Source organism: Cryptomeria japonica, chromosome 11 (assembly GCF_030272615.1).
Source record: "Cryptomeria japonica chromosome 11, Sugi_1.0, whole genome shotgun sequence".
In the NCBI taxonomy this organism is placed as follows: Eukaryota; Viridiplantae; Streptophyta; class Pinopsida; order Cupressales; family Cupressaceae; genus Cryptomeria; species Cryptomeria japonica.
The window spans coordinates 587,067,525-587,082,319 of NC_081415.1; the positions used below are offsets into that span (position 1 = coordinate 587,067,525).

The 14,795-nt window shown below is 35.8% G+C and overlaps 1 protein-coding gene across 2 annotated transcripts in view; it reads right to left on the reverse strand.

The window, feature by feature from the left end:
* Positions 1–3,226: 3,226 nt before the first annotated feature.
* The window catches only part of LOC131072906 (uncharacterized), a 39,161-nt gene continuing 27,592 nt past the window's right edge, over positions 3,227–14,795 (reverse strand). For both annotated transcript variants that reach the window (XM_058009199.2, XM_058009197.2), the window contains 4 exons: positions 5,241–5,499; positions 4,530–4,961; positions 4,241–4,441; positions 3,227–4,130 (listed from right to left, as the gene is read on the reverse strand). In XM_058009199.2, the coding sequence (XP_057865182.2) occupies positions 3,469–4,130; positions 4,241–4,441; positions 4,530–4,961; positions 5,241–5,499 (1,554 nt within the window). In that variant the 3' untranslated portion in view covers positions 3,227–3,468. The remainder of the gene's footprint in view (positions 4,131–4,240; positions 4,442–4,529; positions 4,962–5,240; positions 5,500–14,795) is intronic.

Sequence of the window (14,795 nt, forward strand, 5' to 3'; positions counted from 1 at the left end):
ATGACGGTGAGGTTTATAAGTGTTTCCTCACTCTTACAGTTCAAGTGTTAGGATACACATTGTGGGGTGTATGCATTGTTGGGAAGACCGTTTGCAACGCAAATCAATCTATTTATCTATGCATGTATACAAAAAAAAAAAAAAAATAGTTGAGGGCTGAGAGGCTTGAAGATGTGAATGAGGGAGATAATTATGGCAGAGACATTGGAGAAATGCAGCTAGCGAAGGATTTGGGTGAGCTTAGCTCCCCAGGGATGGAGCAGTGTGGAGAGGAATGCTCGGTTCATGTGGAGTTCAAAAGAAGGAAGAGGAAGTGAAGTGAGGCATTGGAAGAAATCAGTGTTTTAAATTTCTATGGATGATTGATATGTTGGTGGTCATCGAGCATACATAGTTTTTCTTTTGGTCTTTTGTGGGCATCATTTTATAGATGCTCACCTTCTACCTACTAGATATACAGTACTATAAGTTTCATTATACAGTACTATAAGTTTCATTTTGCCAATCTGTGTGGTCACCATTTGTGGTAGATAGACAGCAATTAGATAATATGGGGGCATTATATAACTAAGTTTTTGGGTGTAATTACGCTTACAGATATAAATATGCAATGTATAGGATTTTTTATTTTTTTTGGATATCAATAAAGGGTGTTGGCCTCAACCAGCTATTAATTTAACGAGAAAAAAAATAGGACTCTTATATTTACATATAAATATTATCACTTAGATATGCTTTATTAGTTCTTGTCATCTCATAATTGATTTTTCTTATTGTGAACATGCATATTTCTAAGTTTTTAAATTGTGAAAATTAATTTTCAGCTATTGGATTTACCAAAACAATTAGGCTCTTATACATGGATTTCACAAATCTATTACCAAATTGCAATTTATCAGACAATTTTTTAGGTATCCTTTTTCATTTTCTTGTAAATTGCATTTTAAATTAAATTGCCCACTACTCCAAAATAATGGTACACGTCCAAGTCACAATTTAAAATATTTGACCATGAAATTGTTAATTAAAAATAATTTGTAATATCATTGTTTAATTAATAATTATGTATGTATTTTATTTGTAGAGCACCATAAGGATTGAGGTGGGGATCATGCCCCTAGTAGATTTTGGCATAACTGAATACCCCTTAAACCTTGGCTCTTAGCTAAAAGAACCCCCTTTGGTGTGTCTCCAACTAAAAAAATATATCTGAAGATAAGTAATTGATTATTAAAGCATTTTTCTTCGCATGCTTAAAACAAAGTTCAACAAAGTATTATATTAATTTTTAAAATTCGGTTGTCCTAAAACCACACTTTAGATCTAATTTTCATTTTTTTAATTATAGAAAGATTTGTTTTGATTTGTCTCATTTTATTAATATTTTATAATTTTTATTATATAATAACTATAAATATTTTAATCAATTATATTATGACTAATATTAATTAATAATAATTTTAAATATTTTAGTTTAATGATTATTAAGTAGATATATCAATGTGTTTTAACTTATATCTTGAAATTAATTTTATATATATAATTATTGTGAGACTTAAGAATGGTGTAAAAAATAATCTAACTAATTTTGAAATTTGAAAGCTATTAAAATAATTATAAATTAAATTTTAACTAAAAAAATTAACTTAAATTGACAAATACATAATAATGTAATACTAATATTATTATTAAAAAATAAACATAATTAAATGTATTTATATTATATTATAATTATATTGACATAGTAATGATATAATTATAGTTTATTTTTTTATATTAATATTTATATTAAATTAATACTTATACACATATACATTGTATTTATATTATAGATATTTTGACATAATTATTATAATTATTATGATATTATATATAATAAATTATGTAGCTTTTAGTAAAAAAATATAAATAAAATAAAGTTACTATTAAATAACTTTAAAATAAAATATAATAATCATTCGTTAAATAATTCAAGTATACATATAATTTGATTAGCATATTAGATTACATATTACATAATATTAAAATTATCTAGATTTGACTACATGAAATCCATCATCTATATAACCCATCATACTCTAGCAAACTTAAAATCAACTAATTAATCAAACCATCAAACTCAAAATCAACTAAATTGTCAAACTATGATACTTAAAATCAACACAATTTTCATTTTGACAAAGTTAATTATGACTCTGCTTCGAAAACATTTATTATAAAATTTAAAATCGACTAATTAATCAATTATTTATTGTAAAGACCAAACTGACCTAGTACAATTCAAATTTGGAGTCAAGAATATTCATTCACCTAATAATATTAGGATAGTTTTATTTTGCAAGAGTATTGATCTCAAATTATTACTGTTAAAAATTTGACAACAAATACTTTATTACAATACTACAATGACAAGTATTAAAAGAGAAGATAGAAATGTACTTAAAAACTGTAAGACAAACATGAAAATACTTTTATAAAAGGAAACCATCATATAATAAAATTATAGAGAAAAGAAGAAAGAGAGACTAAAATTATAGTGAATCACAAGATTAATGGTTATTTATGGTTTTTGTATGTATTCTTGAATAAATTTCAATCATTTAATCACTTCTACATGGTTATTACGTGTGTTCTATCCTAATCTTGAGCTAATCGCAGAATGCAACAAGAAATTTGGTTTTGAAGGCTGAAAAACGAGTAACAAGGATTCATGAGTCTCCCATGAGCGAGCTTTCAAAAAGAGGTCTGACCAATTTAAATTATTTTATTGTATTTAGAACAGTATGTAGTCACATCTCAACACCAAAGAACAAAAACCAGTTTTTGTTTCTGTATAGCAGATTATGTCAATCCTTTTGGTTCCAATATGCATGACTACCCATTACCTTTTAGTACATGAACACTCAATAAATTCAAGCGATGGTGATAAAGTCATCTCCTACTGCAGCAAAAGTACTTGGTTAATATTCACCATCTCACTTCTTGCTCGCTACACAAGAAAGCACTTTCAACGAGATCAAGACAGACAAATTCCCAAAGGATTTCCATGAATTAGAAGACATCAATTGAAATATTTACACGTCTGAATGCTTGCCGTTTAGCCTTGGATAACACATCACTCAATTAGTGGAAACTAGAGTAGGACAACAGAAGCTGAAAGGATTTAAAAACTTTGAAGCAATAAATTATGCAATGCACATGAAACTTGCACAGTGAGACAGCATAATAACATATTGGATTTAGCACAAATTTCCATCGCGTATTTGTAACGAACTTCAATATAGTATGAACAAAGAGAATAAGTATCAAGGAAAGCAATTACATATGTACATTTCCTTGACATTTTCTATAAATGTTTTAACATCTTAAATATGTTGTCCCTCACAAACCTTACATGAATGAGAAAAGGTATTTACAAATTTCTTTGTTTGCCAGTATCTAAGAATTGGCTGTCTAATTTAAAAAATTTTACATTGATTCTTCATCGGAGAAATAAATATAATCTGCCTCTTTACTATTGATATTTTCCCAATCTGATTCAGAGCATGAGGCTTCCTTCGAAATATCTGTGCCATTCACATTTTCAGAGCCACAAAAACAAATTGCAGATGTTGATCCTCCAGAGCTTTCGATTGTTGCACCACCTTCCAGGAAAATGTTGCCAGCTTGACACATATTATCTATGAAAAAATTGTTGCCTTCAGAATTTTGGGATTCAGTCTCTCTCTGTTTTGTAAAAGAAATTGCCTTCCCCAGATAATCTCTTTCTCTAGGAAAATTCTGATACAAAATACTTCTCTGTAGATAATGTAAATGATTGTTGTTTTCAAGATGGGGACTACCTGCACAGTAAGATCCAGCCTCTAGTGAGGCTGGAATGATTGAGCACACTTCCCGTCTGCCATTTAACCATGAAACATCCTTTGTCTCTGGAAATGAACTCCTGTTGCTTTTCAGCTGGGGACCATCTGTACGGTAAGGTCCAACCTCTAGCGAGGCTGGAACAATTGAGCACACTTCCTGTTCGCCATTCAACCATGAAGAAATAGTATCCTTTGTCTCTGGAAACGTACACTTAATGGTGCACTGAATTTTCCCATCATCTGAATTCACCTTGCAACCTGAAGGATCTGGGACATCAACCGAATTTTCCATTAGAATTTCTGCAACTAAAACTGCAGGCAACTAATTTGAGTGAATTTAAAGAAGCTCATACAGTCTTGTTGGATTCCTAATTTACCTTCAATTTGCCCAGTTCTTGCCTCTTTATTTGGTTGCAATATATTCTGATCGGAAGTGCTCAAACTACTCTTTAAAATGGACTCTTCACACATTTTGTGTTGGCCATTTACCTGTGAAGTATCCTTTGACTCTGGAGGTGAACTGTCATTAGTGCACTGAACTTTTTCATCATCTGAATTCACCTTACTACCTGAAGCATCTGGGACATCAACCAAATTCTCCATTAGAATTTCTTCAATTACACTGCAACTAATTTGATTGAATTTAAAGCAGTATTCTTAATTTACCTTCGATTTGCCCAGTTCTTGTCTCCACATTTGGTAACCATATCTTCTGATCAGAAGTGCTCAAACTACTCTTTGGAATAGACTCTTTGGGACCCTCATTCTGGGAAAGAATGGTTGCATCTGTCTGACCTGCACTATCCCTGATTGAATTCAAATTCAAATCAAGCAGCCCATGAACACTATCTTGTGAAATCGGCATTACTGTGTGGTTTAAGTCATTTCCTTTTATATTCAGATTCATGGTTGCATCTATCTGGACTGCACTATCCTTGATTGGATTTAAATTCAAATCAGGCAGCCCATGAACAGTCGCTTGTGAAGTTGGCACCACAATGTGGGTTAAGACATTTTCTTTTATACCCAAATTCATATCTGGAGAAATCGCAGAATTAAGAGCTTTCTTGTTTGCTTCGTTCCCAAATTTGAGTGCACCTGCTTGTAATAGTAAAACATGAAAACAATTACACAAAAACTGATAACACAGACATAAAAATGGCTACAAACCTGCAGGTGACTCAAAATATAACTTGAAACAAATATCTAACTGCTCTTGAATACACAAACTAGATTGGAACTAAATATTAACACTAATAGCTGGAATTAACATCTATTACAACAGTCTTCATTGAAAACTACAGAAATTAAAGCTCTATTATCTTATAACCAAAAAAAATATGTATAGTAAGCACATATAGAAGAGAACATTGTCACCTTTGTAATTCTTCCTTAGCCTCTCCATTTCAAGCTCCATTTTAAGACATCTTATCTCAAGTTTCATCAATTCCAGATATGTTTCAAAATTAGTCATCTGTAACTGCATGGCTTCCACAGATATTTGAGAAGCATTTGTTCTATCAACTGGAACCTCCTTTCCTCCAACAGAAGAGGATGCTACAAATGTCCTTAACTCATGACTTGGAAATTCCACAACATCATCAACTCTGGAATGGCATCTTCCCAACTTGCAAGCCTGGAAAATTAACTTTCCATTCAATACTGTGGCAAGAGGGCAGAAAACGAAATACAAAAAAGGAGAAATTTTACAGAAGATTGATACATGAAATGTAACAACAATCACACAGCAATCTCATGAAATGTCTTATCTTATGAATGCTCCTCCTTTCTTGTTGTCAGCCTCAACAACCAACAAAGTTAACAACAATGGAAAGAAGAAAAAAGACATCGTCTGAGACCAGAAGATGCAAACAAAAAATCCTTGTTGCTTACTATCATGTTTCTTAGGTTTAATTCAATGGAGTTAGAACTATTTTGTGGATGAATCTAATACTTCATGTAATCTATCTTTTTATCCTGTGTGTTAAGGGTATTGCTTGAGTTCCTAACATAATAACCAGTCTTCTTTGTGCATCAACTTCAGCAGAATATTATCGATTATACCAGCACAGATCTAAGTTCGTTCAATTAGTATACCAAACATGTTTTTAAGGATTTGTAGCCTTCCCTATTCAATAAAAGATCACCCTGGAAATACAAAATACCAGCCTTAATTAAAAAGTTTGCCTCAAGAAGAGGCAATCCACTGAAAGAAAAATAGTGGACTGTATCTTCAGACTCAAGATAAAAGCCAAAAATGATCAAGATCAAAGCCACAAAATGAATTCTAAGTAACTGCCAACGGTGCTATGCATAGCAACATTACTTTCAAAAAATCCATTATTAAAAAACCCTAATTAAACCATCCACCGCATCTACCATGCTATTTCTCAAGTTTTCCAAAAAGTGTTTTTAATCATTTTATAATGTATCTTCTTTAAATTTTAGGTTATTTTGAATTTCATTTTTGCTTTGAATGGATTTTCATTTATTTTAGAAGTTTAGATTTTAAACTAAGTTGGCAAGGTTCGCCAAGTTCAGGGCCTGGTACTGGTCTGGATCGTTTTGGGTTCGGGTCCTAGTCCAGTTCACCTTTGGGTTTGGCCAGGTTTTGTACCCAAGCAAGCTGGTTTGTCCAGGGCAAACCCAAGGTGACCCTGGACACTTGGGTGCCCAAATTTACATTTTTTTTTGCAAAATTTTATAAAATTTATAGCAAAGAGTTCTGACTTGCAAATTTGTGTGATTGTTTTGCAAATTATCATGCTGGTTTAAGACTTAAAATTATTAAGAGCAACAATAGACGATAGATTTATTCAAATTTTTTATATCTAAAGCAAGATAAAACAGAGCAGCGAACAATTTATTTGACCTCTTACTTGTTAACCTTATACAATGTACTAAAGCAATGCTCAATCACAACAGCAAAATACCCATGCATTAGCTCATTCTGATTTACAATCCTCGACTTATGAAAAGCAACAAAAATATTCAGTTTTCTGAGCTCACTTTCTTCTTCTTCTTCATCTTCAATGGCATTAATCATTTCCATGAAAGATTCTTGCTGTTATTCTTGACTGCTATTGCATTTATTCTTGACTTGCAATTAGTCTTTCATCTTCATAGTGCTATTCTTCATTTATTCTTGACTTGCAATTAGTCTTTCAACTTCATAGCGCTAATCTTGACTGCTATTGCAAGAAGAAGAAGAATCCATTAGATGATTTAAACTTAGTATAAAGTTCCAATTGTTACAAGTTTATGGTGTTTTTGTAGTTTATATGATATTATGTTGTTTATATACCCCCATTTCGAAATTTTGCCGTACTGGCGAACTGGTTCGAAGTTGAACCCAAACCAGCAACTTGGATTTTTAAACCATAAATTCAATGAGGGGTTTTGGTTAAAAAACACAGGGCTGCCCCTAAATAATAGGCCATACCTTCATTATAGAACAACATACCAATGTTTTTTACATAAACTCTCTTAGGTAAAAGTAAGATTTTTGGATATTATAATTAGCATTTTTAAAATGTATAAATCATAGTTCCACAAAGTCTCAAAATCAGGGTATGGTGGTGCACGTATATATGTGTTGTGACCATTTCACACATCACCCCATTGGAATGGGGACCCCCTCTTTTTTGCTTTTGTTTTGCTTTCTCTCTGCTTGTTTTTCTCTCTGCTTTTAGGATTTTGAGTGAGGGGTTGTCTGTCTGGGCTAGGGCTAATCCTTAAGGGTTCTTTTTGGCATCATTCAAGCTAAGTCCAGTCAATTTTGGAAAAACGTTAAGTATCTCCCTGAAGAATTGTGATTGTTGGAATGAGGTAAACCTTTCAAGGAGTCAAATAGGTCTCAGGTTAGGTCTAGATTGAATAGGGGTTTTTAGGGTAAAGTCCTGTTTGTTTCCAAGTCTGAGTCAGTTAGGCAAGGTCAGTGAAGAAAGTGAGTCCAGTCGGCCAAGTGAAATAGGGAACAAAATGGATCAAGAGCCTGAAAGTGTAAAATTCGCCCCTGACCCTTGCTGAGGGTCCAGGGCAAAATTCCTTGTAAACTGGATTTCCTTCACAATTTTGACTGAGTGTTAGCATGTTTGAAGATGAATTTGTGTCTTCTTGCCTGGAGAGGTTTTGATCGATTTTTGAGAGCAAGATGATGCCTGAAATGGAAAATTCACTCCTGACCCTTGCTGAGTGCCCAGGGCGAAGTTCATTCTAAACACAATTTCTTGTTTTGAGAGGATTTGTTAACTGGTTCCTGGCCTTGAAAATGACCTGACTTTGCCTTGTGAAGTGGTTTGAGACTTAAATTTTGAATAGTTTAGCCTGGAATGAAGATTTCGCTCCTGACCCTTGCAGAGGGTCCAGGGCGAAAATGTTGTTTAAGCTTATTTGGCACTAATTTTGGCTAACTTGTTTTGTGCAGGGTCTCCCGGAAGGAAGATTGGACGTCACTTGAGGCAATTAAAGGTTTGAAAACATGAAAAATGATGAATTTTGGGCAACAAAGACAAATTCGCTCCTAACCCTTGCTGAGGGCCCAAAGCAAAATTTTGAGTTTTCTTATTTTGCAGTGAAAAAGACCAAGTTTTGAGCATGAGTGGAAAGTGAACAACTCCCTCTACCCGCCTGAGAAAGTTAACTTGAAAAGATGAATGACTTTTTTGAAAACCTAAATTTCACTCCTGACCCTTGCTGAGGGTCCAGGGCGAAAATTCCTATTAGAGTCATTTATGGCCTTGTTTGGTCAAATTGAGATGTCAAAGGCATGATGAATGGTGAAATGAGCATGATGAAGCCTCCAAACTTGTTTGAAGATCAAAGATGGAGGAGTTTTGTCCAGGAAAGGCAATTTCACTCCTGACCCTTGCTAAGGGTCCAAAGCGAAATTCTTTATAAGCACATTTTTTGACCTTTCTTGGGCATGAGAACCTATTCATAGCACAATACAAGATCAAATCTTCCTTAGCAAAGAAGTTTCAAGGTGAAAAGTGAAGCATTTAGGTCTAGATGGCAAAGTTCGCTCCTGACCCTCTTTGAAGGTCCAGGGCGAAATTCTCAAAAACACATTTTCCTTGCAAGGTCAAAATGATTTTATGATTGGAATGGATGTGAAAAGGCATGTTTTACCCATTGAAGATAATTTGGATGATCAACAAAGGAGCAATCTGGCTAAATAGGGAAAATCGCTCCTGACCCTTGTTGAGGGCCCAGGGCGAAAAACCTAACATTGGACCTTTTTCTCCAAGTTTGAACGAAGCTAAGCCTAGGCATGAGTTTGAAATCCAATTTGAATTGCCTTGAAGTGAAGAAGGATTGTTAAGAATGAAATTTTTGAAGGCAATTATCAAAATCGCTCTTGACCCTTGGAGAGGGTCCAGAGCGAATTTCCAAGGTTCTCTCCTTTTTTTGTAGAATTAAGACAAAATCTTGCTTGGATAGGAGAAGGACGTGATGTGTTATGCCTTAGAGGTGATTTGAAGTCTAAAGAATGAAGGAATATGCCTAAAACCAAAAAGTCGCTCCTGACCCTTGGAGAGGGTCTAGGGCGAAAATAATAAAACCAACATGTTCTCTTCAAGATTGTGCTAAGGCAAGGTTATACTAAGGTAAAAAAGGCCTTCAAAGACATGATGAATAAAGATTTGCTTCCAAAAATTGATGATCCTGGGCTAGGAAAGAAAAATCGCTCCTGACCCTTGCTGAGAGTCCAGGGCGAAAATTTGAAAACCTCTTATTCTACCTTGCAGAAACAAGACAAATTTGGATGGAGTGGATAAGGAAAGACATTAACTAGTGATGAATAAAAGTTTCAACGAAAAATGATGATGGATTGAGCCTAAGTTGCAAAAATCACTCTTGACCCTTGCTGAGGGTCCAGGGCAAAAAACTTGGAAAGAGGATTTTCTTGCTTAGTTTGGAGGCATAAACATAATCTTGCTTGGTGAAGAAGTTTTTAGATAAGGAAATGAGGATTTTTAGTCAAAGTTGTAAAAATCGCTCCTGACCCTTGGAGAGGGTTCAGGGCGAAAAACACCAAAATCACACTTTTTCTCCTAAGTTGGATAGAGCTAAGTCTGGAATTCAGTGGGAAGACCTATTTGAGATGCCTTGAAGAGATTTTGAACTTTGAAAAATGACAATTTTGAGCCAAATTTGGAAAATCGCTCCCGACCCTTGGAGAGGGTCCAAGGCGAAATTCCTCTAAAAGCATTATTTCCTTCAAGATTTTTTGGTGAAGTAACTCAATGGTGCAAGGAAATGGATCTTGGAAATTACGTTGAGAGTTCAACAATCAAGCTAAGGTGGATTATAACCTAAAATTTGGAAAATCGCTCCTGACCCTTGGAGAGGGTCCAGGGCGAAATCCACATTTCCACCTAAATTCCTCATGCAGAATACCAAAATTTGAAATGCAAGACCTTATTACCTTGGAGGATTAAAATTAATTTTTTAAAATTTAAAATGAGCGCTCAAGGCATCATTTTGCCTTTATTTTGCAAGTCGGCCACCCTTTTTTTGGAGATTTTATTTATTTTTTACCCCCTTTTTTGCCAAGTCGGCCTTGAAAGGAGTAGGGTGAGCACTCTATATAATGGAGGAGTGTTGCTTCACGTTTCAAATCACTCATTCATTCCTTCTAAGTGCGAAATTGATGAGCAAATTGGAGGAGCGAAATATAGCTTGTTTGGAGCGAATTTCTACTAAGCGTGGATACTAAGGAAGGTGGAATTTATTCTTTTGAAGCTAGAGGAGGCGCAATTCATCCAAGAGAGGGCTATGATTTAAACCTTGCCTAGCAAAATCCATTTTTTTTTGCATCATTTTCAAAGGTCTTAGAGTTTAGTACTCAAGAGGAGGTATGGCGAAATTATCCTAATATCCTTGTTTGAGACTTGATTTTTGGGCACTTTTTTTAGAAAAGTCTAAGTGTTGATTAGGAAATGATAACTCTAGATTTATCATGAGGTTTCCTAATTAATATCTTAAATCTTCCTTTTGAGTCTTATTTTCTACCCTTTAATGCTCAAGGACTAATTTTGAAATGTTGCGTAGGTATCAAGATGGCGACTCCTAAGGCTGGAGTATCTACTAGTCGCCCGGCTCTCATCAAAGAAGATCAGAAGAATGACGAATTGGAGACCAGGATCGTGTCCAAATGGAGTAATATCGGAGACACCAACTTAGGAAACTTCAATGTGAAGAAGTTTCGAGAAGTCCCCTACATTGGCAAGCCATCACCTGTTGCGAAGAAGATAATTGAAAGTGGCATCATCAAGGCGGCAGGTTTCCCTCCAGCAGTCAAGTGTCATGAGTTGATGATCGAGTGTGCCCGCCACTATGACTCACAATCAAGGACGATCGTATTCAAGGAAGGGAACACCTTAGCTTACCTTTCAGAGGAAGCTATAAGTGAAGCTCTTCATCTTCCAGAGCATAAAGATATGATTTACAAAAGCCTAGAAGGAGCCAGGTCAATGTATGAAGATGATCCCGACACTTGTCTGAATCTCATCAATAATAATTGGTTGCTCAAAAGTCGGCATCGCCTGAGCAAGATTCCCAATACTCCGCATAGGATCGACTTCCAGGAGGAGTACAGAGATTTGATAACTTTGCTCAATCGAGTTACAGGGGCTCCTCAAGCCTTCTACTTCGAAAAGTGGATGTTCTTCTTCATTCAAGTGATAGTCCAAGGGAAAGGAATGCTTCATTGGGCCAGAATTATTAGCAATAGTCTGGATGTGCAGTTGAGAAGGCTAAGACCCACCAAATCGTTCCACATGAGCTCATATGTTATATATGCCTTAATTAGGAGTTTCGAGTATGCAGGGCTACCTCACAGAGGAGTGATCGGAAGAGGACCCGAAGAAATGAGAGTTTGTGATTCCTATGTTCATCTACATCATCCGCCTAGAAGTGACTACAAGTTAGTCAATGATACCTTCACGATGAACATTACTAGGATATTGCAAGGTGGGATTCATAATCAACTATCTCTGGATGCACAAGAGCTTGTGAAGAAGTATGGTGCATGGTTCATCCAGTTTCAAAAGTTTACATACATTAGAGTTCATGGGTGTCCTTCACCTCCCTACATGTTGCCAAGGTATCCGACAGACAAGATAGTGCTACTTGAGGTAACTAGACAGTTGGCAGCTTATGCAAAGGTATCCAGACACAAGCATGGAAATGGAATTCTCGTGCCCATCATACTAGGGAATTCACTTGAAGTATGTCCTAACACTCAAGCCTCAGAAGATGCAGAGAAGGAATTATCTTTATATTCATTCACATCCTTTGCCTCGCGGGAGAATTTTGATCCTCATGGTTATATGGAGGAGACAATCGGTAAGAAGTACAAACATGAGTTTCAAGTGGAGGACTTTTGGATGAATCTCCCAAGTGATTTAGAGGTTAAAAGAAAGATGCATTCCAGGCTACATTTAGATTTCATCAGGAAACGCAAAGTTTATAGAGTAGCTGATCAAGCCCAAGATAATGGCAGATACCTCTAGTCGTCCTATGACAAAGAAGATAAAGGAGTGAAGATAGATTGGAATGAGCCTGAGGTTTTAGACTTGAGAGCTTTGATGGCTCCTGTTTTATCATGTACTCGCAGATGGGTGGATGTACAGCATCAGAAATTGAAAGAGCAGAATGTATCAATGACTTTTACTTTGGAGGCAAGACCAGAAGAAGGAGAAGCAAGCGTAAGTGAGAACACTTCTCATCCTAGAGGTGCAAAGAGGAAAGAAAGACTTGAGAAAAGGGAACCTTCCAAGAAGAAGCAAGAGGCCAATCGTGATCACCCATCAAGCACATCTTCTCGACATGAAAAGAAGGCAAGCCAAGGGGAAGGTCAAGGGAAGATGGTACCTGAAGTTGATGAATCTATGGAATCCATGGTACAAAATGACAAGCTAGAAAAGGGACAAACGCCTCAACACTCATCAAGTCAATCTCCCCAAGTTGATGCTAATGAGCTACATGAAGAGAAGAATGATGATGAAGTGACATCTCCTCTCCGAGAGGATGAACCACTGCCTAAAGAAATACAAGTAAGAAAGACAAGAGCTGCCATTCCGGATTGGTTAAAAGAGAGACTGACAAGGGTGATTGTGGTTGAAGAAGAAGATGTATTTGATTTAGAAAGCCTTATAGGAAATTCTCAAGAGATAATGGAAAAGAAGAAGGCCACCAAGATGTCCAAGGTAATAAGGGATGAGACAGGATCCAGGAAATTACAAATAGCTACACCAGTAGTGGACAAGTATGAAGGTGAGATTCTTGCAGATGAGTATGACTTACAGACATTTGAGCTTGGTCCACTTACCACCGAACAAGCGATGGAAGAGGCAACCGATTCATTTGAAGCACTTAAAGACAAACTTAAGGAAGAAATGGAAAAGAATAGGAAGCTTGAGAGAGAGAGAGGTGCTTGGAGAGGCTATTTTAGTCATCTCAATCAGCCCTTGAGACGTCAGGATCCAGCAGTATCTCCTTTACAGGCACTTCCTCTTGAATCAGTTGGCGAAACAGAAAGGGTCAAAAGCTTGGTTCAGCTTATGAGCTCTTGGATTGATAAATCCCACACGGTAGCCGTTGAATTTGCAACAAGGATGATGAAGACAATTCACCGAGCTATCCAGGTCCTTGAGATTATCCATAATCTAATGATAATTGTAGCCGCTTTCACTCACACTAGAGATGTTATCATTCCTGTCCTGCAAGTAACAAGACAAACACCAAGACGGATCCTGGCACAAGAAAAGATAATGGATGGAGGAACTCATAACCTCCTACAGTGGTCAGCTCTGCTCCAGATGAAAGAAGTCCTTTTTGAAGACATCAGCACCAAATGCAGTCAAGTTGAAGGTATCATCCATCCAATTCAAGATAAGGTGTTCGAGGTGTTGTGTACCATTCTTGGCAGGCGGATCGAGATTGAGACAAATGTGGACATCCAAGAGTTGGAGGAGAGAGTCAAGGTCATCTTTTGTAAAGAGGAGAATGTCATCACAGATGAGAAACGAGATCTGATGTTCACTACCATGTTCCTGATTGAGAAGATCAAAGAACTTGAACCTGGATGGGAGACAACTCTTCTCACTGCTTTTGATCAGGTCATTCACTTGGAAGAACGGATGAAGAATCTTCCTGAGATTCCCATTGCTGAGATTGAGGGAATTGTGTCCAGATTCGTTGGATATGCTAAAAAAGAGCATAGGAAAGGGAATAAAATTCTAGATGAAAAGTTGTTATAGGATGATGTGGCAGCTTAATTCCTATTGGTCTATGTTTCCTCGATATTTGTGCCAATTAAATATTGGCTATGCATTTAATAATGTTTATCTAAATGGGGACCTTTTTTGTAACAAACCCTAATTAGGGTTTAGGTGTCAAAATCTCAGCCATTGATCTTCTTTCGATCTGGGCCATTCATTGTATTTGAGGATGCTATATATACCCTCACTCATTTTCATTTTGATAATAGATAGGAGTTAATAGTTAGAGCTTAGAGAGAAGAAAGTTATTGTGTAGCAAGATTGAGTAGTGAAGAAAGAATTTTGAACAATTGTTGTCTATTTGGCTTTGAGATCAATAAAATATTGAAGTTATGGTGTTTTATTGCAATACTTGTGGCTATCTTCATGATTGTTTATCTTCTTGAATCATTCTCAGTCAAAGTAGTATTTAAGTTTAAGTTTGAAGGACTAAGTGTTGTGCTTGATCTTTGGTGAGATTCATGTTCCAAACCAGTAGCTTCTTACTGATTGTAAGGACGCCTTGTGTGGTCAGCTGGAGATATTGAGATTGCTTGAAAATTCAATCATTGTTGAAATATTGATATGTATCTCTATGATAGTATCTATATCCTTGATGATTTGAAAATTACTATATCACCTTAGAAGATCGCATCAATTCCAA